The 24,747-nt window shown below is 39.2% G+C and overlaps 1 protein-coding gene across 1 annotated transcript in view; it reads right to left on the bottom strand.

Moving 5' to 3' along the window:
- LOC137256483 (sodium-dependent proline transporter-like) overlaps positions 1 to 23,034 on the bottom strand; it is a 66,012-nt gene extending 42,978 nt beyond the window's left edge. Inside the window, exons 1-5 of the mRNA XM_067794320.1 lie at positions 22,950 to 23,034; positions 20,891 to 21,022; positions 20,258 to 20,537; positions 5,391 to 5,523; positions 4,804 to 4,938 (exon numbers count right to left, since the gene is read on the bottom strand). Of these exons, the coding sequence (XP_067650421.1) occupies positions 4,804 to 4,938; positions 5,391 to 5,523; positions 20,258 to 20,537; positions 20,891 to 21,022; positions 22,950 to 23,028 (759 nt within the window). The 5' untranslated portion in view covers positions 23,029 to 23,034. The remainder of the gene's footprint in view (positions 1 to 4,803; positions 4,939 to 5,390; positions 5,524 to 20,257; positions 20,538 to 20,890; positions 21,023 to 22,949) is intronic.
- Positions 23,035 to 24,747: the final 1,713 nt, after the last annotated feature.

The following is a 24,747-nucleotide window of genomic DNA, read 5'->3' as shown; positions in this document are numbered from 1 at the left end:
CGTGCATATGAAATTGTCAAAATCAAAGTCCAAAAGAATGTCACACATCATGAGGCAAAACGTTTAGTTAATGTAGCCTCCCCTCAGTCATCAGGTGTACCATATTCTACAGTTGTTGCTCGCCCTAATACTAAGTCTGTTCTGTCTGTTTCATGTGAGACAGATATCACCTGGGTTAAAGCTGAAAAACATACTTTAAGTACATCAGATTCTGCTGTTGATAAGAATCATGCAACATCAGCTTGCCAGACTGACTCACAAACAGTATCTCCTGCAGTGAGAAATCCTTGTCACAAAGTAGATTATAGACAAAAATCTGATCGAGTACAAAAGGGATCACGTGATCCTGTACAAGTCTATAACAAGTTTCAACTTTTAGAAGACATGGACGTCTCTCCTCATCCCCGTGCAGTTCGCCTCGGAAGGAGAAAAGTCGGTCCCCAGTACTACCACATGCTATTAAATGAACAATAATTCCTTAATCCAGTGGAATTGCAGAGGACTTAGGGCCAATTTTAATGAAGTACAATTACTAGCACAGGATTTTAAACCATCAGCATTTAGTTTTCAAGAAACGTACTTGAAACAAGCTGATAAGTTAGAATTGCGTAAATACCATTCTTATCATTCTTTTTCAGCCCCTGGTGACAAAGCCACTGGTGGATCTTCCATATTGGTGAGCCATGGTATAATTCATAGCCCTGTTCCTCTTAAAACCAATCTTCAGGCTGTTGCTGTTCGTCTTACTTTACATTTAACCCTTACTCTTTGTTCCTTGTATATCCCCCCTTCTTCCATTCTCCATCAGAATGATCTTCAAGATTTGTATGACCAATTACCAAAACCCTGTATCATAATGGGTGATTTCAGTGGTCATAACCGATTATGGGGAAGTCCTGATACCAACAGTAAAGGGAAAGTTCTTGAAGAGTTTATATCTGATAATAATTTATGTATACTGAATGATGGCTCTAACACATATTTACATCCTGGAACGGGATCATATTCTTCCTTAGACATGTCACTCACTGATTCAAACGTTTATAATGAGTTTGAATGGTCAGTCCATAATGATCTTTGTGGTAGTGACCATTTTCCAACAGTACTTACAGCAATTAACCCTTCCGATGATCCGCCTGTAACAAGATGGAATTTTTCAAAGTCAATTGGCCATTATTTCAGGCCACTTGCCTTAAGGAACTTAAACCAGACCTTTTCACGGATGTACCTGATCCAATTAAAATGTTCTCAGACAAACTGAAACATATAGCTGATGAAACTATTCCTAAGTCCTCTGTAAATCCGCACATCCGTAAAGCATGGTTTAATGATGAATGCAAACAGGCTAGGAAAAAGAGGAAGAAAGCAGAGAAATAATTGTGTCTTCAACCCACTGTTCATAACTTAAATAATGTAAAAATCAGTTACGCTAAAGCTCGACACATTAAACGTCATACTTGGAAAAATTACGTTTCCAAAATAAATTCCCGTACTCCTATGTCAAGGGTATGGAATATGATCCAAAAAATTAAAGGCAAGGGTTCCAAATGTAGTAGTATTCAGCATCTCAAACATGATAATAACATACTAACTGAAAAATCTGATATTGCAAACAAGTTGGGTGAAACTTTGGCTGAACATTCATCCTCCTCAAATTATCATCCAAAATTTCAGACCTACCAAACACACCAAGAGAAGAAACCAGTGAATTTTAAATCTGTTAATGGTGAAGATTATAATGAGGTATTTTCATTACATGAACTTCATAGTGCGCTATCACAGCCTCACGACACTGCAACAGGACCTTGTGATATCCATTACCAGCTCTTAAAACAAATTGCCTGAATCAGGTCTCGAAACGTTACTTGGTATTTTTGACCATGTTTGGACAACACAACATTTTCCCCCTTCATGGCGAAAAGCCACAGTTGTTCCTATTCCAAAGCCTGGGAGGGATCATACAGATCCATCAAATTACCGACCTATCTCCTTAACTAGCTGCGTTTGCAAAAGCATGGAGCGAATGGTAAATAATCGCTTAGTTTGGTTTTTGGAAACCAACAATCTGATTACTCATATACAATTTGGATTTCGTGAAAACCGAAGCACAATTGACCACTTGGTTCGTTTGGAATCAATTTATTAAAAATTCTTTCATTAAAAAACAATATGCAGTATGAATCTTTTTTGATCTTGAAAAAGCATATGATACTACTTGGAAGCATGGTATTTTGAAAGATTTACATTCTTTTGGGTTGAGAGGTCGCTTGCCTCAGTTTATATCTATTTTGTTTCAATCAGTTTCAAGTAAGTGTGGGATCAACCCTCTCATACTACTTTCATCAAGATCAGGGAGTTCCAAAAGGCAGTATTTTGTCTGTGACTTTATTTAGTATTAAAATCAATAGTCTTTCTAAGGTTTTAAGTGATTCGGTAGGTGGATCACTATTTGTGGATGATTTTAATGTTTCTTGTAGAGGTAGAAATATGCATACAATAGAGAGGGAATTACAAATTTGTCTCAATAAAATTGAAAAATGGTCACTTGAAAATGGGTTTAAATTTCCTGTAATTTTCCCAGCACCCACCACGAGGAGGTGGCTCTTCATGGGTGCCTCAGCCTTGGAGCATGCGACAGTTATGCCTACGTTAAATAACACTAACGGTTTCAAAGGTGGTATACTACACTCGATATGACAATATTTATGTAAATATTATTCAAACAAACAGAAACTCTCAAAGAATAATCTCGCTGACCCTGAATCCATGTACGATATGGTGTGTAAACACTACTCAGTATCCACAATGGCGGGAATTTTAAAGGCACCTAGTGTTAGCATGTATTTTCGATAACATCCCAGCCGATTCGTGGTTCATCGGCAAAGTTTCAGAATTATCATTGGTGATTTCATGTAAACATGATGTCAGTGATCATTAATATGCTATTTAGAAATTCGGAACTCCGAGTATTTATCCGATTTTTACAGTTCAAAACATATATCATATGACGCTGTGAATTTCGGATTTGCGCAAAAAATAGGACAAGTAAATAGATCTAATCAAGAGCCAGTTTCATTGTTCTTAATGAGTACGTTCTGAATTAATACATATAATTCGCTAATCTAAACAAAACAACAAACAAAATACTCACTGTTGTGGCGATGAGCCCGTTTTAAAAGTGAGGAACAGACACAGAACCCTGTACACGTAGGAGTGGCAGCCGTGCGAGAAGTGTGATGTCAGCGAGCGGGAAAGTAATCGCAGAGGCAATGACGTCACATGAAGAAGTCATGTGCAAAATGCCTCAATTTGGACCTTGTGGGTTAAAAGATCTAGAAGGAAAAATGTTTCATAACTTCCCTGAAAAGAGTGAAGTCAAGAGCACAACAATACGTGGATAATATAATAATAAATTGTATGAAACAAAATAAGGTAAATACTATGAATAAACTTCATTATATACTGAACAGATAGATCTATAGGGTAATTTTTAAAAAACTATCACATGCTTCGACCCTGTTATATATGATATTCCATCAAGTAAGCTCCGGGATGAGGAGAATAAGATGTAACGAATTTCCAACGGGTCAGTGTTGGCAAGCCGTGGACAGAACGTCCTCACAACGTTATACGAGCGTTGCACCTTGGTCTGAAATACACGCTGTTAGGACGTCCTGGTTACGTAAGGTGTAACGTCAGTGAGTGAGTGAGTTTAGTTTTACGCCGCACTCAGCAATATTCCAGCTATATGGCGGCGGTCAGTAAATATTCGAGTCTGGACCAGACAATCCAGTGATCAACAACATGAGTATCGATCTGTGCAATTGGGAACCGATGACATGTGTCAACCAAGTCAGCGAACCTGACCACTCGATCCCGTTAGTCGCCTCTTACGACAAGCACAGTCGCCTTTTGTGGCAAGCATGGGTTGCTGAAGGCCTATTCTACCCAGGGACCTTCACGGGTCGTAAAGTGTAACGTTGTGACAACGTCTGTAAATGACATTCTCATAACCTTCAAACGTGAAGTTATATATTTGCTTCAGTTGAACGCATTTAACAAAGCAAACAAAACAAATGTATTCAAAACTTGGTCTAGATTCAATATCGTCTTGATAACTAATTAGATGGTCAACGGCAAATACAAACATCTTCTAACAGGTCAAGTAAACAAAATATATGAAACGAACGTCCTCACAACGTTACAAGTACGTTACACCAAAGTATGAAAAATACGTTGCAAGGACGTAGCGAGAACGTAATGTGGCAAGGTTGTGATATGACGTTATCCAATATCCTGAAACTGATGGTTGTGCCTTTTCGGGAACAAAACATCTTTCATTACACTAATTACAGTGAGTGACTAAAATGTATAAAATGTTCATTCATATACATTGATTGCAAATATATACAGTCAAATGGAATAGACAATGGAAATGTACATTGTATGTAAACGCTTAAATTCTGTTTCACAAAACATATCCAGACCGAGTTACATGTTAAAAAAAACCATTCTGCGGCAGCATGCAGTCGAGCATAATTCCCGATACTCCCGTGATCACGGGATTGAAACTGCATTTTCATTTGAGAAAAGGCCACCGACCCATGGCATCCATAGCATTCATGTTCCCAAGGATATAGAGCAGATGTGACAATAATCACCGTAATGTCTTGCAAGGGAGTGGGTGAGTTAAACATTCACCTCTCATGACATTTCAGTTATACCGTGACAGGGACTAGATTATGAAGAAATGTTTTGAGGTCTCAAAGTGCCTAGCGCATCAGGAAATATTATGTAACACACCTGTATATCAAGCAGTTTACTGAAGTCCGGTACAACGTAAAAGTGTAAGCCATCTGCAGCACCTGGTTGTATCGCTGTTTTGATGAAGATAGAGACGAGGAGAATGTACGGAAGAAGTGCAGTGACATACACAGCCTGCCAAACAGGAAAACATCATTGAGCTATTAATATGAACAAAAGTACTTACGCTGGGAATTGTTACCTAGATATGTGGCCCTGTCATCTGGTATCCCACGCATGTGTGGTATTGATGTACCAGGCTAGCTAGTCTCGAAACTTACGTAGCCCTACCTACTTCTTAAGCCCATTCCTAACACACTGGCTACGATCACAGGTACGAATTCTTAGGGCTACCAACGTTTCGAGAATAAGGGCCCAGGTACAGAAAGGTTTTTCAGTGTATCTCAGGGCGCGTCTAGAAACCATTTATGGTATGTGTGAACTTGACGAATAAAACATCCATTTTCGAATGGTTTTGCATCATAAGTCATTGAAATATGCTGAAACAGGTGGGTGCTGTTTATACAGATTGTTTATTTCTGATGCTGGCATGGTAGTAGCAATCGTATGTAGTACAAGTTGATTACCTTTCCAGATGATCTAATTCCACGAATTAGGCATAGAAATATTATTACGTATGAACCAAACAGACATCCAACTATGTGCCACTGCACAGATCCCACATCCTCCAAACCATTTGAGACACCCAGTACATTGTATCTGAAAGGCAAATAGAGAGTGAGTGAGTGAGTGCGATTTGTCAAAAACAACAACCCAAAGCCCTTACAGAAATCATGAACAAGCAACGGGCTGCAATTCGATTTTACAATCGACAGCCGTAGTACCTGATGTCTGAGTTATTATTATGTCACATTGGCTATATTTCAGCCCTATATTTCTTGACTAAATCATGTCAAAGATTTTTATAATCAAAGGTTAACTGTAAAATTCTTAATTCAACGAAGGACCGTTTACCATGAAAACACCACAGATGTTAGGGAACAACTAGTAATTATTTCTGAAACATCTATAGACGACAATGCAGTATACAACCAGCTGCAGGATACGTATATCCCATGTTTAAGGTAAAAATGATTGAAGTGTATTTGCGGGTTAGAAATCATGAATTGATCTAACAAACACAACCAAGAACACGTTCACCCAGGCTCCAGAATGTCCAAATTCAAGGCAAAGATCGGGCGGAGAAAACAACTCGCCTGAAGAAAATCTGGAGCTCAGAGCTAAATGTTTGAAACAAGGTCATAGGCAGCAATACGTTGCTGTCAATGTCCTTTTTCTGTTCCCTTGTAGTAGTTGATTGGAACATACAGGATATCGCGAGTGCCTGACCAGAAGTATATGTGTGACGATAGAGCACCGCCTCTATCTCGTAATTGCTTATATACGCCTAGCATTTGATTAATGATCACAGATAGAATTCCACTGTGTGCTTTTGCACGATCCCCCAGTGACCCTCTCTTGCAGGAAAGAAACACCAAAACACTGATACCCATTGAATTGGCGTACTTCAAATTTGTCTGTTTTAGATACGTTTCTTGTAGACAGAATAGTGACTGTATACGTTCATGTACACATAAATGTATTCAATCAAAATTAGTCTTGAGTCCTCTGCAGTTCGAGTGGAATAACCTGTCATCTGGGGAATAGCTGGGAGTGATTGCGGTTCCACCGTACACATTTTAGGGGGACAAACTATGTGCCCTTGGAGGGTCATTTTGGGAATCTTCCGACGATTTCCCCCGTGCTACAGACGAGTCATAATGACCTACTGATGCAGACTGGATTTAAGATATGCTTTGAATTATTGTCTGTGTGGGTTGTTCGAGTGAAAAATGTCAGGATTATCAGTTTTTACCCACATCAAATTTGTCCGGCACGTTATTGATGCCGGTACGACATTTGAGAGATAGAGAGTGCGTCAGAAAGTGTTTCCATCAACTCTGGAGATTGCACAAGTTTCGTATGTTTCTGCAAAACAGATGTTTTTACTGAATGTAATTTTCATTATCTCCTTTTGCCGTTTGCATACTGAGCATTCCTAGACGGGTGAAGGTAACTGAGCGTCAGACTTGTTTGCGCAATTGTTGTAGCTACTGTCACAATCTTCTGTCACGTGCGTCTTCTCACTGCTCTATTCAAACAGCTATGTGTTTGTCTGATGGCTGTCTGAGCGTTTACGAGTGGTAAATTGTTTCTGCATAGGTGACACCTTGTTCTTTCATTTCGGGGACAGTATCAATTTCTACCATAATAGTGCAGAATGAACCCCGATCTCTCATAATACTTCTGCTGGTATTTCGTATGCGGTATCAAGAGACTGTAACGGGGATAACAACAAAACACTTGGTTGCCAGAAGAGTGAGTGAGTGAGTTATTCTTTAACGTCACATTGGCAATCTTGCAGCCATATCGTGACGAGAACATTCTTTAAAAAAGGAATTGATCCATATGGTAAAAAAACTGTCAACGAAGGAGAGTAAAACAACTAGAATATCACAATAAGAAATAAAACTAGCGTGAAAAGTTAAAACTAATATCAACATTCAGACAAAACGGTATAAAAACAGGTTATAGATCGCCAACAACTGAGGGTAGATCACCATACTAGAGGCCATGGGGACTTACAGTACCTTTGCTGCCTGCATGGTCCCCAGCTGGATTTATACCATCCCCTCAGCTGCTGTTGATTGTATGCAGGATTAGCCACAAATTAAAATGACTGAAATACTACGGCTACAAAAATGGAAGACTTCAAATGTTTTGGGACTTACGTACCCTCTCAGGAGGACAATAATTTTTACGGTACTCGAACCACCCTCGAGGATACAGCCACTAACATTCTCAGTTACTAATGCACTTTTCTAATCATAAAATACTTATTTATTTACAAGTCAGACAACAAATCTAGTTCCTTTAAGAATGCACTAATTAAATGAGAATTTACGTTACTAAAAAGGTCCTTCATAGTTGTTGATTTGAAATAATTGTCCCTTGTAATGGAATATTCAACACAGTCAAGGAAAACATGCTTGACCGTGATTATTTCATCACAAGGGATGCAGAACGGATGATCCTCGCCTTTCAAAAGATATTCATGCGTGACCAATGCGACACCGTCGTACAATTACCTCAACATATCTAGACCTACAACCATGTAATTTATTAATACCTACCTCGGCGTCCCACTTCTGCATCAGATCACGGATCTAAGATCAAATGGTAGCTTTATAATCAGTGTAGGGAATAAGAAGTGGGGTCACATATTTGTTGAGTGCTGCTTTAGCAGCAAGGTCAGCCAATGTGTTCCCAGAGATACCAACTTGGCTGGGTACCCAACAGAAGACGATGTCGTATTGGCCAGTGGCAAGATCATTATAAAGCTCAATAATTTCTATTAAAAGTGGATGTTTACACGATAAGTTTTTAATAGCCTGAAGGCAAGAAATTGAGTCAGAAAAAGATTAGATATTGTTTATGGTTAGGGTGTCTTTGAATATATTTAAGTGCTGTTAATATGGCGTTTGCTCCTGCAGTGAAAATAGAGCTGTTATCTGGTATTCTAGAGAATATTGTTCTCGATCCAGTGACTGTGGCAGAAGCTACTGCGCCACCGTCCTTGGACCCATCTGTAAATAAGGGTTTGTAATTCCTATATTTATGTTTTAATTGATGATATTCTTGTCTATATTGTAATTCATTCGTTTCTGATTTTTTAAATGATGTCAATGTTAGGTCAACTTATGGCCTAACCAGTTGCCAAGGAGGAGAGGAAAGAAGTCTGGAAGGAGCTACATTTTCCAGCCCGATGCTAGAAGCAGCACGAAATGGCTTCATTCTAAGCCCAAGAGGCGGAAGAAGAGAAGATTTTTGGTTGTACGAATCCTCGTAGAGAGGATTGAAGACACAATTATAGGGAGGATGAGACTCGTTAGTATATAACTGTGTAACATATTGTAAGGACAATTTAATACGGCGTTGGGTAAGAGATGGCTCATTTGCCTCAACATAGAGACTGTCAACAGGAGAAGTTCTGAAGGACCCTAGACAGGGTCTCAGGCCTTCGTGGTGGACAGAATCCAGTAGTTTCATGGTTGCTTTTGCAGGCTCCACCATATACGACGGGGCCATAATCAAGTTTGGAACGGACAAAGGATCTGTACAGGTGAAGGAGGGTAGTTTGATCCCACTTTAAATTAGAAACGACTTTTAATAAATCCAGCGCCTTCAGGCATTTAGTTTTTAGGAATTTGATATGGGGGAGAAAAGTTAAATGAGAGTCGAAAATCAGACCCAAGAACTTGGTCTCCTTAATAACTTTGAGAGGAGCGCCAACAATTCTGGGTCTTTATGCGGTTTGTATTTTCTACAAAAATGTATACAATTGGTTTTGGACTTAAAAATTTGGACTTAAAAATGTTTTCAAGACACCATTTATTTATTTTGTTTAAGCACAACTGCAGTTGACTTTCAATAGTTTGCATATTTTCACTTCGACAAGAAATATTAAAATCATCCAGGAATAACCTGTCATCTGGGGAATAGCTGGGAGTGATTGCGGTTCCACCCTACACATTTTAGGGGGACAAACTATGTGCCCTTGGAGGGTCATTTTGGGAATCTTCCGACGATTTCCCCCGTGCTACAGACGAGTCATAATGACCTACTGATGCAGACTGGATTTAAGATATGCTTTGAATTATTGTCTGTGTGGGTTGTTCGAGTGAAAAATGTCAGGATTATCAGTTTTTACCCACATCAAATTTGTCCGGCACGTTATTGATGCCGGTACGACATTTGAGAGATAGAGGGTGCGTCAGAAAGTGTTTCCATCAACTCTGGAGATTGCACAAGTTTCGTATGTTTCTGCAAAACAGATGTTTTTACTGAATGTAATTTTCATTATCTCCTTTTGCCGTTTGCATACTGAGCATTCCTAGACGGGTGAAGGTAACTGAGCGTCAGACTTGTTTGCGCAATTGTTGTAGCTACAGTCACAATCTTCTGTCACGTGCGTCTTCTCACTGCTCTATTCAAACAGCTATGTGTTTGTCTGATGGCTGTCTGAGCGTTTACGAGTGGTAAATTGTTTCTGCATAGGTGACACCTTGTTCTTTCATTTCGGGGACAGTATCAATTTCTACCATAATAGTGCAGAATGAACCCCGATCTCTCATAATACTTCTGCTGGTATTTCGTATGCGGTATCAAGAGACTGTAACGGGGATAACAACAAAACACTTGGTTGCCAGAAGAGTGAGTGAGTGAGTTATTCTTTAACGTCACATTGGCAATTTTGCAGCCATATCGTGACGAGAACATTCTTTAAAAAAGGAATTGATCCATATGGTAAAAAAACTGTCAACGAAGGAGAGTAAAACAACTAGAATATCACAATAAGAAATAAAACTAGCGTGAAAAGTTAAAACTAATATCAACATTCAGACAAAACGGTATAAAAACAGGTTATAGATCGCCAACAACTGAGGGTAGATCACCATACTAGAGGCCATGGGGACTTACAGTACCTTTGCTGCCTGCATGGTCCCCAGCTGGATTTATACCATCCCCTCAGCTGCTGTTGATTGTATGCAGGATTAGCCACAAATTAAAATGACTGAAATACTACGGCTACAAAAATGGAAGACTTCAAATGTTTTGGGACTTACGTACCCTCTCAGGAGGACAATAATTTTTACGGTACTCGAACCACCCTCGAGGATACAGCCACTAACATTCTCAGTTACTAATGCACTTTTCTAATCATAAAATACTTATTTATTTACAAGTCAGACAACAAATCTAGTTCCTTTAAGAATGCACTAATTAAATGAGAATTTACGTTACTAAAAAGGTCCTTCATAGTTGTTGATTTGAAATAATTGTCCCTTGTAATGGAATATTCAACACAGTCAAGGAAAACATGCTTGACCGTGATTATTTCATCACAAGGGATGCAGAACGGATGATCCTCGCCTTTCAAAAGATATTCATGCTTGACCAATGCGACACCGTCGTACAATTACCTCAACATATCTAGACCTACAACCATGTAATTTATTAATACCTACCTCGGCGTCCCACTTCTGCATCAGATCACGGATCTAAGATCAAATGGTAGCTTTATAATCAGTGTAGGGAATAAGAAGTGGGGTCACATATTTGTTGAGTGCTGCTTTAGCAGCAAGGTCAGCCAATGTGTTCCCAGAGATACCAACTTGGCTGGGTACCCAACAGAAGACGATGTCGTATTGGCCAGTGGCAAGATCATTATAAAGCCCAATAATTTCTATTAAAAGTGGATGTTTACACGATAAGTTTTTAATAGCCTGAAGGCAAGAAATTGAGTCAGAAAAAGATTAGATATTGTTTATGGTTAGGGTGTCTTTGAATATATTTAAGTGCTGTTAATATGGCGTTTGCTCCTGCAGTGAAAATAGAGCTGTTATCTGGTATTCTAGAGAATATTGTTCTCGATCCAGTGACTGTGGCAGAAGCTACTGCGCCACCGTCCTTGGACCCATCTGTAAATAAGGGTTTGTAATTCCTATATTTATGTTTTAATTGATGATATTCTTGTCTATATTGTAATTCATTCGTTTCTGATTTTTTAAATGATGTCAATGTTAGGTCAACTTATGGCCTAACCAGTTGCCAAGGAGGAGAGGAAAGAAGTCTGGAAGGAGCTACATTTTCCAGCCCGATGCTAGAAGCAGCACGAAATGGCTTCATTCTAAGCCCAAGAGGCGGAAGAAGAGAAGATTTTTGGTTGTACGAATCCTCGTAGAGAGGATTGAAGACACAATTATAGGGAGGATGAGACTCGTTAGTATATAACTGTGTAACATATTGTAAGGACAATTTAATACGGCGTTGGGTAAGAGATGGCTCATTTGCCTCAACATAGAGACTGTCAACAGGAGAAGTTCTGAAGGACCCTAGACAGGGTCTCAGGCCTTCGTGGTGGACAGAATCCAGTAGTTTCATGGTTGCTTTTGCAGGCTCCACCATATACGACGGGGCCATAATCAAGTTTGGAACGGACAAAGGATCTGTACAGGTGAAGGAGGGTAGTTTGATCCCACTTTAAATTAGAAACGACTTTTAATAAATCCAGCGCCTTCAGGCATTTAGTTTTTAGGAATTTGATATGGGGGAGAAAAGTTAAATGGGAGTCGAAAATCAGACCCAAGAACTTGGTCTCCTTAATAACTTTGAGAGGAGCGCCAACAATTCTGGGTCTTTATGCGGTTTGTATTTTCTACAAAAATGTATACAATTGGTTTTGGACTTAAAAATTTGGACTTAAAAATGTTTTCAAGACACCATTTATTTATTTTGTTTAAGCACAACTGCAGTTGACTTTCAATAGTTTGCATATTTTCACTTCGACAAGAAATATTAAAATCATCCACAAAAAACTGTTTATCTTGATAGTAAAAAGTAGTACAGATAAAATACTGCCTTGTGGGACACCCTGATCCTGATTATAATGATCAGACAGGGTTGAGCCCACTCGGACTTGAAATTGCCTGTCTTAAGATATGAAAAGAGGTAAACAACCCTTAAACCAAAGTCATGTAAATCCTTCAAAATGCCATGCTTCCAGGTGGTATCGTAAGCCTTCTCGAGATCAAAGAAAAATCGATACTGTATGTTGTTTATTTACTATAGCACTTTTCAGAAAGGATTCTAGGCGTACCAGGTGATCAATTGTATTACGATTTTTCCGGAAACCACACTGAATATTTGTGATAAGGTTATTGGTTTCAAGATGCCAAACTAATCTATTATTCACCATACGTTCCATGGTTTTACAGTCACATCTATTGAGATATTGGTCTGTAATTCGACGGATCTGTATGATCCCTGCCAGGTTTTCGTACTTGGACTACACTGGCATTACGCCAGGAAGGTGGGAAATTACCTGATCAATGTCCATTTGGAATAAAAAATGTTTAGCAACGTTTACAGACATGATTCGGGCAAATGCTTCAGGAGCTGATAGTGGATATCATGTTCCACACCTTTGTCACTGGCGTGAGTGAATATATTTTACTAACGTAATTTCTCCACGACTGACGCTTATTTTGTTTGAAAGCCCGCCTAGCTTTGGCATTTAAATTTTTACTTTATCTAGATTATGTACAGTGGGGTGTCGGCGAAAATACTTTTCAGCTTTCCTTCTACACTTTCTGGCCTTTCAATATTAAACCACGGTTTACGAATGTGAGGAACTGCAGATGACTTAGGAACAGACTGGTCAGTAATTTCATTTCATTTCATAAGTGGAAGTTTCGCTTTTTTTCTAGGGAGTTTCAAGAGCCATGTTGAATGAATAATTCCCATCATCCAAGCTCCCCAACCACCACGGAGTATTTCAAGAACAATACTAAAACAAGACGATCTCCAGGCTGCAGCACCAATGATACCTCCATGATATGGAATTTAATTTTTTTACCAGACTGGCTAATCCGCCTTCTGTGCATAAGGCTCTAGGCATGTGAGTTAATATTTAATGACACATAGGCAATATTTCAGCCATATCGTGACGAGAACATTTAATACTGAAATGGTATATATTTATATATCATAAAAAACTCCCGTCAAAGGACAGTAAAACAACTATAATATCACAGTTACAATTTAAAACTAGTGTGGAAAGTTAAAACTAATATCACTATTTAGACAAGAGTGAGTGAGTGAGTTAATATTTAACGTCACATCGGCAATATTTCAGCCATATCGTGACGAGAACATTCAACACTGAAATGGATGATATATATTTCATAAATAAACCTGCCAGCAAAGGACAGTAAAACAACTAGAATATCACAGTTACAATTTAAAACTAGTCTGGAAAGTTAAAACTAAGATCACTATTAGGACAACACAATATAAAACACGGGCTATATATCACCAACGACAGAAGGTAGATCACCATGCTAGGGACCATGGGGACTTACAGTACATTTCCTTCCTGCATGGACCCTAGCTGGATTTACATCATCCCCTCAGCCGTTAGCAATTCAGAAAATCTAGCCATAAATTAAAAGGACACGTATTCTACGATTAGAAACAGTGGAATGTTTTGATGTACTTTAAATGTTTTGGGACTTACGTACCCTCTTTAGGAGGACAACAATTTTACAGTGCTTTAACCCCCCTCGAGGATACAGCCACTAACACTCTAAGTTACTGATTCAAACTTCCATGAATAAAAAAATTATCTATTTACAATTCATTTAGCAAATCTAAGTCTTTTAAAAATGCAATAATTAAATGAGAGCTAACATTATTAAAAAGATATTTCAAAGTTCGTGAGTTAAAAAATTGATCCCTTGTGATGGAATATTCAATACAGTCAAGCAAGACATGCTTGACTGTGATTCTTTCATCACAAGGGATACAAAACGGAGGATCTTCACCTTTTAATAGATATTCGTGAGTATACCTCGTATGGCCAATGCGACATCGTCGCATAATGACCTCCTCAAATCTGGACTGACAATCCAAGTAGCTATAACCGATATAAGGTTTTAGTGCATGTAATTTATTTATACCTACCTGGGTATCCCACTTCTTCTGCATCAGATCACGGATAAAAGATCTTATTGTGGCTTTATAATCAGAATATGGAATAAGAAGTGGTGTCACAGATTTGTTGAGTGCTGCCTTGGCAGGAAGATCGGCCATTGTGTTCCCAGAAATGCCTACGTGACTGGGTAACAAAGGACGATGTCGCACTGGCCAGTAACAAGATTATTATACAATTCAATAATTTCAATTAGAAGTGGATGTTTACAAGAAATATTTTTAATAGCCTGAAGGCAAGAAAGAGAGTCTGAATAGATTATATACTGTTTATGTTTAGGGTGTCTTTCAATATATTTAAGAGCCGTGAGTATCGCGTTAGCTATTGCAGTAAAAATAGAGCTCTTATCTGGACTTCTAGAAGATATTGTTCTGGTTCCTATGACAGTGGCACTAGCTACTGCACCACCGTCCTTGGAACCATCTGTAAATAAAAGTTTGTAATTGCTATATTTAGTTTTTAATTGATTATATTCTTGTTTATATTGTAATTCATTAGTTTCTGATTTTTTATATGAAGTTAATGTTAGGTCAACTTGTGGCCTAACCAACTGCCAAGGAGGAGAAGAAAGAAGACGCGAGGGTGCTATGTTTTCTAGCTCAATGCCGGCTAAGGAAAGAAAGGGTTTAATTCTGCGCCCTAGAGGTGGAATAAGAGAAGACTGTTTGTTATATAAATCCTCATAAAGAGGGTTAAAGACACAATTAAATGCCGGGTCAGATTTGTTAGAGTATAGTTTTGTAGCATATTGTAAAGATAATTTTAAACGTCGCTGAGTGAGAGATGGCTCATCTGCCTCGACATAGAGACTTTCAACGGGAGAAGTTCGAAAAGATCCAAGACATAATCTTAGACCTTGATGATGGATAGAATCTAACATTTTCAGGCTGCTTTTACAGGCTCCACCATATACAACGGAACCGTAGTCAAGTTTGGAGGGAATGAGTGATCTGTATAAGTGAAGTAGGGTGGTTTGATCGCCTCCCCATTTTGAGTTGGAAACAACTTTTAACAAGTCGAGTGCCTTCAAACATTTAACCTTGAGGGATTTAATGTGCGGCAAGAACGTCAAGTGGGAGTCAAATATAAGACCCAGAAACTTGGCCTCCTTTACAACTTTAATAGGTGAGCCGTTTAGATAGAGTTTAGGGTCCTTGTGTGGTTTATATTTACGGCAGAAATGTATACAGTTAGTTTTAGACTTAGAAAATTTAAAGCCGTTTTCCAAACACCATTTATTTATCTTGTTTAGACACAACTGCATTTGCCGTTCAATAGTATGCATGTTTTTACCTCGACATGAAATGTTAAGATCATCCATAAAAAGTGATCCATCAATTGAATCATTTAAAACCTTGGATAAACTGTTTATCTTGATACTAAAAAGTGTTACAGACAAAATGCTGCCTTGTGGAACACCCTGATCCTGACTATAATGATCAGACAGGGTTGGACCCACTCGAACTTGAAACTGCCTGTCTTGTAAAAATTGTGATATAAAAAGGGGCAAACAACCCCTTAAACCGAAGTCATGTAAGTCCTTTAAGATGCCATGCTTCCAAGTTGTATCGTATGCTTTCTCTAGATCAAAGAAGATCGATACTGCATGTTGTTTATTTACCAGAGCATTTTAACAAAGGATTCTAATCGTACCAGATGATCAATTGTACTACGATTTTTCCTGAAACCACACTGAATATTTGTTATAAGATTATTGGTTTCAAGATACCATGTTAATCTATTGTTTACCATTCGTTCCATGGTTTTACAGACACAACTTGTTAAGGAGATTGGTCTGTAGTTAGACGGATCAGTATGATCCCGGCCAGGCTTTGGAATAGGCACTACAATTGCATTACGCCAGGAAGGTGGGAAATTACCTGAAGTCCAAATTTGATCAAAAAGTTCTAAAAGGATTTCTAAACACGATTCAGGCAAATGCTTCAGGAGCTGATAATGTATGTTATCAGCCCCTGTTGCTGTATCATGAGCTTGCTCAAGGGCAGTATGGAGCTCATGTAACGAAAATAATTCGTTATAATCTTCACCGTTGTCTGAGTTAAAATTAATCCTTTTCTGCTCTTGTTGTTTCTGATACTTTTGAAACTCAGGAGCATAATTAGATGATGAAGAATGTTTGGCAAGTGTTTCGCCAATTTTATTGGCTATGTCATCTTTATTAGTTAATACATTATCACCATCCTTTAGATGCTGAACAGTCGATTTATATCCTTTACCTTTTATCCTTTGGATCATGTTCCACACATTTGAAATTGGCGTGCGAGAATTTATTTGGGAAATATAGTTCCGCCAAGACTGACGCTTATTCTGTTTAAACGCACGTCTAGCCTTGGCATTGAAGATTTTAACTCTGTTTAAATTATGGACCGTCGGATGTTTGCGAAAATATTTTTCTGCTTTCTTCCTACTCTTTCTGGCCTGTTTACACTCGTTATTAAACCATGGTTTGCGAATGTGTGGAGTTGCAGAGGACTGTGGAATTGCTCTGTCAGCTATTTTATTTAGACGATCTGAAAACGACAGTATGGGATCTTGACTGTTCCTGAAAAGATCATGCTTCAAGTGTTCAACACACAGTGTTTCATATAATGACCAGTCAGCCCTGGCGAAGTTCCTTCTAGATACAGGTGGATCATCACCAGGATTGTTTGTTTTCAGAAGGGTGGGGAAGTGATCACTCCCACATAAGTCATCATGGACTATCCATTCAAATTCAGTATACAAGTTTTAATCGGTAAGTGACAGATCCAGGGAAGAATATGTTCCCGTAGCTGGATGTAGATACGTGGCGGAATCGTTGTTGAAAATGCACAAATTATTATCGGAAATAAATTCCTCAAGGATTTTACCTTTAGTATTAGTGTCGGCACTTCCCCAAAGCGGACTGTGTCCGTTAAGGTCACCCATGATGATAAATGGCTTTGGGAGTTGATCATACAGGTTTTGAAGATCCGACTGTCTGATATTAGAAGACGGAGGGATATACAAGCTGCACAGAGTCAATGCAATATGCAGGGTCAATCGAACAGCTACAGCCTGAAGATTGGTAGTAAGTGGAACAGGGCTGTGTATTATACCCTGTCGCACTAAGATAGAAGCACCTCCTGTTGCTCTATCTCCTGGGGGAGAAAAGGAATGGTAATCACTGTGTTGTCTTAAAGTGAAGTTATCTGTAGATTTTAAATATGTCTCTTGGAGACATATAGCTGACGGCTGTAAATCTTGTATCAGCAATTGTACCTCACTGAAATTATTTTTAAGTCCTCTGCAATTCCATTGCATTAATGTAGACAACTGAGTCATGGCGCCTCAATTGGTGATCTCTCTCGTGAATGTGAGGAGGATAAGCTTCTCCGCCTATCCTGTGAGGATGGAGTTACCTCCATAGCTAGAGGTCCAAATGAGTTTTCAAGAGGAACCTCTGGAACTGTGGGAACAACAGGTAGTTTATCCCTATTAATCTTTTTTCCTTTCTTCTTTTTAGATTTATCGATGGCTGGTTGCAAAACAGTCTTTTGAGATGATGACTCGGATTCAGTTTCATCAGTCTGAGAACCAGATGTAGAATGAATACCAGTGGTAGTAGGTATAGTGGCTGAAATTGAAGAGATAGGTGTTGCCGTCTTGACCAAAGACAAATCAGTCTGAGATGCAGTAGAGGACACTACCACAGAGCAGTTCACTGCCGTAGCGTAGGTAATGTTTGAAGGAGTAGAGGTTTGATTTAGAATTTTTTTGGCATCCATGTATGAGACATTTTTCTCGCATTTAAGTTTCATAATCTGAGACTCACGCTGGAACACAGGGCACGATTTTGAAGAAACGGGATGTGCACCATTACAGTTTGCACACTTGTAATCTTTCTTGCAGTCAGACCCGTCATGACTTTCGCCACAACGATAACATACGACAGAGTTCCAGCAAGAATTTGAGTCATGTCCAAAATGCTGACATTTGTAACATCGCTGTGGATTTGGGATATACACATCCACTCCGATATTGAAATAACCTGCTTTGATAGATGTTGGAAGTGAAGAGCGGGAAAAGGTCAAGAGATAGGTGTTAGTTTTTGTAACAATGCCGTCTTTCTTAAAGGTGAACCGTTTCACTGCTGAAACTCCCTGATCTTGTAACTCTAAAGCAATGTCCTCTTCAAACATATCAGCAAGGCAACGTGCCCTGTCACGAATAATGCCACGGCATGAGTTTAATGTTTTATGTATAGAAACACGAACCTCTACATTTGCAAATGTTTTGATGGATAACAAATTTAGAGACTGTTGTTTCCGTAAACATTCCACCAAAAGTGAGCCACTACGGAGACGAGTAACATTTTTCACCTCACCACAAATACCAGATATAGCCTTTGAAACGGCAAAAGGGTTGAGTTTGAGAGGAAGAAAATCCGCAGCTTCTATCACAAGAAACCGAGCCCATGAATCTATATTTTTCTGAATTTGCTCTGTGGGGTGATCTATTTCGTCAAGACGTCTTTTCTTTTCATGACGAGATGAACCAGCTTGTTGTTGAGCCATGATGAAAAGAAAATAATTCAGCATCCTTGCTCCCCACCCACCATGGAGTGTCAACAAGGACGGTGTCAAATAGCATCGGATATCCTAGATGCCGACACCAGGGATACAGGGATGCTATACTCTAGTGAGTATGACACAAATAGCAACATTTGTATACCATATTAAATGCCAGGGTGGTTCTGTCCGTGACAAGAAATTGGACACATGTTGAATCTGGAGGTCAACGTCACCAGATTGGCCCATGAGCCACCGCCTTCTGGCACGGGACTCTAGGCAATGTAATTATATTACAGAGTAGAACACACAAACGTAAAGTTATCAATAATTTAAACATTGCAAATCAAAAATGTCCAAGACTCAAATGATAATGTACTGTGCAAATATAATCACCATGCACAGGGCTTGGCGTGACCAGCCGATTGGTCGAACCGGGCCCATTCGACCACCCGTCTAGGTGAAGTCAGGGCCAAAGTGGTGTCGTAGGCAATAGGAACACGGTTCCAGGCCCCTATTGCCCTCAACCACCAGGATCCCCTCCTCCACCGACACAGGGCCGCAACCCACGGCTAACGGGTTGGTAGACCAAATATACCCCCGGGTCCACAACGGGGGCGTTGGCGAGCTCTTGGCGTTACCCAGCACCCACCACGAGGAGGTGGCTCGCCACGGGTGCCTATTTAGACAAGACAATATAAAATACGGGCTATATAACGATCACCATACTTGGATCCATGGGGACGTACAGCACATTTGCTTCCTGCCTAGACACTCTGGGCTAGAACATGTATGGAATCGTGCATTTGAAATTCTAATGGCCTAAACATTCGCCTAGACTTACAAAGTCACGTGTTGATATTTTCAAATTTTCATGGAACATTACATAATGAAAATGCCTTAAGGTTTGACGTCACCAGCCTATTGATTGAACCGGGCCCTCTCGACCACCCGTCTAGGTGAAGTCGTGTCTTGAGCTATAGGGACACTGTTCCTGGCTCCCATGTCCTTAACCACCAGAATACCTTACTCCTACGACACGGCGCAACCCACGACAAACAGGTTGGTGGAACAAATACTTCCGGATCCACAACGCGGGACTGACGAGCTCTTAGCGTTACCCAGCACCCACCACGAGGAGGAGGTTTCGTCAAAGGTGCCATGTAACTAAAGAAGGACGCGAGACAGTGATATTGGCATTGTTAACAAGGCATCTTTGTTTCATAGATTTCTTCTGTGCTGAATTGGAAGACAGAATTTATTTTGACGAATGCCAGTTCATGCATCTTACTGCCAAAACTCCTCTGCTGGTGTATGAGCCAGAGTCATATTTTCCCACAGTTTGGCCGTAGTGATTGTAGCTGTTGCATTCCGTGCCAAGGCTGTCACATTGTTGGCGTAGACTGCATTCACTTCTTCCACACACAGGTCTGTGTTCCAACTGTTGCCACAAGTTGTCCAGGGCAAGACGCTGGAGCAGGACTTTACCATGTAGTAGATGGGCCAGGCCAGATATAGGTTGTAATAGGGCATGTAAGAACACGTACCCACCACAGCGCCAACTCCAATCCCTAGTGGATAAAGGAAACTACGTATGTATGCATTTATCCTGGTATCACATGAACTCAAAATCTCCCATTTAGACTGAGAGAACCTAATTCTGTAGAGAGACTGAGAAGATTGAGATGTAGATGGGTGCCTTTGGGTTTGGTGATTCTGTAATTTGGGTAGTGGAATAAAAAAATTAGGTGCTCCGTGAAGACTCAACTCCTTATCAGTCAATGTTTATTCATATAATTTCTAAAGGTTATTATTGTTAGTCCAAAGTAGTCATCGATTGGTTATGTATGACTTAAAGCAAATCAAGGTCATTAAACATGTGTTTAATGTCAATGCGGAATGCCATTGATAATAGATCACCTACCTTGGAACAAAGGACAAAAGCTCCAAACTTGTTTGGGACCCTTCCCCGAGAACTGAGGGAGTATCGACTCTAAGAAGAACGTTGGAAAGCCGGCAACAAGAAGTAGCAAGATGAATGGAATTAGGAATGCCCCTGTTAGAAATATATACATAAATGAACTAGAAACTATAATAAAATGTATGTAACTATGTCATTTGTTTCTACCCATTAGGTACACTGGCTGCTGCTCGATATTTAGTCCTGTTCCATCAATCCCCTGTTGGGAGTATTCATGTGGGGATTCGATCCCAGGCTGTCGACAAGACAATGGTTAACAAAAGCATTCCTGACCTCTATGAGATATTGTTAACGATATGGATGAAATCTCTGAAAGGTTCAATGATACTTCAATGAAAGACCAGGAAAGCGAGGAAGAAAACTGAGAACTTTTCAATAAATGTTCTTCCTGGATAATTTGAATAATGTCAGGGATATACGATCTGGAATACGTAGTTCCGTGAAACACTGTGTATGAAAGCGCTGGAAACAATTTGCCTGAATAGAAACATCTTCTAATTACGACTCTGTATATCAAAGATACCAGAACCAACAGAAACAAATATATCTCAGTTTTAAACAATGATCATTACTTTCGATCATGTGTATTTTTATGCCTTATAGGTCGCAAATGTATCATAACCAAGGTGTCAGAACGTGACTGAGGGCATTCAGAACTTCCTCAATGGAGCGTATGTACGTTGAAACAAACTATGTTTAAAGATGAGAAGAAATAGACCCGCACTTTAATATACTTCTAAACGTCACCGAAATTAATCTAACCCAGGCTTTCAACTGAGTATTCAATATATCATATACAGATTTATATTATAAAAAACAAAATAAATCACACCTCTTGGTATACGTATATACTCTCAATGAAATCTTGAGAATATATCAGCATTAAACATTCTTTTTTCTTTTCATTCTTTTTTCGCCTTGTCAGGCCATACAACCAGATCTTGCTTTAGATATGACAAGACTGAAGAAAGGTGTTACGAATACCCTATTGTTCGTAAAGATTCATAAAAAATTAAAAAGATGAACGTCCTTTGTACTCGTCTTATCAAAGCAATTACATAGATGGAACAAAGATGGATATAGACTATGAGCAGCCGCTGTTGGTGACGAGAACACCTTTCCCCCGGGTTAACTGATGAAAGGTCTTTACTGCTGCATCTATGTCCATTTTATCAGTGTTACAATGCATTGAAATAATCTCAGGACGGCAGTTTCATTAATTATTCATATGGTTTGTCCTGTTTGCGTGCAATCCAAACCGTAAATATAATGACCCATTCGTGGACAAAAATTTAAGTCTCCTGGCCGGGAAGGTTATTGGGTTTTGTTGGTATCAAAGTCACTCTTGTAGAAAGGATAATTGTACAGCTATTCCACAATATGACACAGATCAGTGGCCGGAGAGTGGCACGTAATGAACCGTCAATTAAGCTTCATTCAGTCAAACCCAGTATTAGACAGAATCCTTTTACTGGGCTAATTCCTCAAGATGAAGCTATGCATTTGCAATGCCGTTTACTATACACGGTTAGGATACTATACACGCTTCTTTATATAGAAAGGAGAGGATCTGCCATGTTCCATCCAGTGTCATACACCGTTTACTACCAAGCACATTTACTTGAATGTGTTGACTTTTCCCATATTAGACGATGTGTATATAACGATGTTTCCTACTCCATGAGAATTCTTTAATAAAGTTTAACATATTAAACAGAGCCAAACTGTATGAAAAATCAGATATGTTTTTCTTTTTATTTCCAAGTTTAGATTTGTACCCCTGAATGGGATACTTTATTATTTTTAATATTTTCTTGATTTTCAACATGACACTTATTTTTTCCATTGTGTTGTTAAACAAAGGACGTTTCCTTGGTTCTAATAGCTGCAACGTTGCTGATGTGGCGTTAAACAGTATTCACGCACGCGAGTGTCTTTTGGACATGATATCAACATGTACAATGTGAAAACGTGTATGGTACAGTTAACACGGGTTGCTTACCTCCACCGTTCCTGTTGCAGATGTAGGGGAACCTCAGAAGGTTTCCTAATGCAACACAGTAGCCAACCATTGTCAGCATGTAGTCCAGATGTCGGCTCCATGATTGTCTCTGATGTCTAGCTTCATCTCTTTCTCTTTGACAGTGTAAATCTGTCATGGGAACGTCTACATCACTGTCGTCCTTACTCGCCATTGTCAGCACTGGATGCTGTTTCAACCTGTGAGGCAATATTACATGTGATTATAGAGAACATATTTTACTTCTCAAAGTGAATCAGGGCAACAGACGAAAATGCTTCATCACTCACTAGCAAACCCTCGATGTCCTAAGCATGTCTTGAATGTCATAACTTCCAACTACCGTTTGTCTCATAACCCATTTTCATACTATTTCTGAATTGTCAGTTTGGATGAGTTCACCGACCCACCCCTCACACACATCACCAGTATCCATTCCATCCATTAACAAAAAGTGTCCAAATGTCCACAACTCCGTGGGCCCTTTAGAAACTAACATGGTCATCATAGCAAAATGCTGTGTATTTAGTCGTTACTTATTCGAGTTCACTTACTTATACATTATTTGACGCCCAATAGAAGTATGGTACACAATTTGAACAAGGAAGAGGAAACATTCACTGAACAACTTCTTTGATGTTTAGAAGTCGGTGAATCAGGTATCCGTAATATAGATCGTTGTGCCATTATGATCATTGAGCTTAATAAACGCATCTTTGAGATGGTTTATTTCCTCTTGAAGAGTAGTGGATCAGATGTCCTTGGCTCTCCTGATGAGTGTGGATACTATGCCATTCTGTACCTGTGGTGGATGGTTGGAGTGGTAGGGAACGCTACATGAGTGAGTGAGTGCGTGAGGTAATATTTAACGTCACATAGGCAATATTGCAGCCATATCGTGACGAGAACGATTAATTATAAAAATACAAATGAATTAATAGCACGGACATTGCAAAACCCTGTCAGCGAAGGACAGTAAAACTGACTAGAATATCACAGAATAGAATACACAACTAGTGAATAGACCTAAAACAATGTATCAAAGAGGACAGTACAATATAAAAATGAGCTATAGGTTGCCAACAACTAAAGGTAGATCACCATACTAAGGACCATGGGGACTTACAGTACATTTGCTTCCTGCATGGACCCTAGCTGGATTTGCATCATCCCTTCAGCTATTAGCAATTTAGACAAATCTAGCCATAAAGTAAAAACACACTTATTCTACAATTAAAAGGCTGGAAAACTGAATTTACTTCAAATGTTTCTGGACTTACGTACCCTCTCAGGAGGACAATTGTTTTACGGTACTTCAACCCCCTTTGAGGGCACAGCCACTAACGATTTGAGTTACAAATTTAATCTTCAAATTTTAAAATATTTATCTATTTACAGTTGAGTTAACAAATTTAATTCCTTTAAAAATGCAATAATTAAATGAGGACTAACACTGTTAAAAAGATCCTTCATAGTTTGTGAATTAAAATACTGACCCCTTGTGATGGAATATTCAGCAGTCAAGCCAGGTATGCTTGACTGTGATTCTTTCATGACAAGGGATGCAGAACAGAGGATCCTCACCTTTCAAAAGGTATCCATGTGTACATCTGGTGTGGCCAATACGACATCGCCGCATAATGTCAGCTTCAAATCTGGACTGACAAGCCAAGTGGGTGTAATCAATGTAGGGTTTTATTGCATGTAATTTATTTATACCCACTTGGGTGTCCCACTTCTTTTGCATCAGATCACGTTTATAAGATCTAATAGTAGGTTT

The sequence above is a fragment of the Haliotis asinina genome, chromosome 11 (genome assembly GCF_037392515.1).
Source record: "Haliotis asinina isolate JCU_RB_2024 chromosome 11, JCU_Hal_asi_v2, whole genome shotgun sequence".
NCBI lineage: Eukaryota > Metazoa > Mollusca > Gastropoda > Lepetellida > Haliotidae > Haliotis > Haliotis asinina.
The sequence above is the reverse complement of the archived record's forward strand: the minus strand, read 5'-3'. Positions and strand labels throughout refer to the sequence as shown.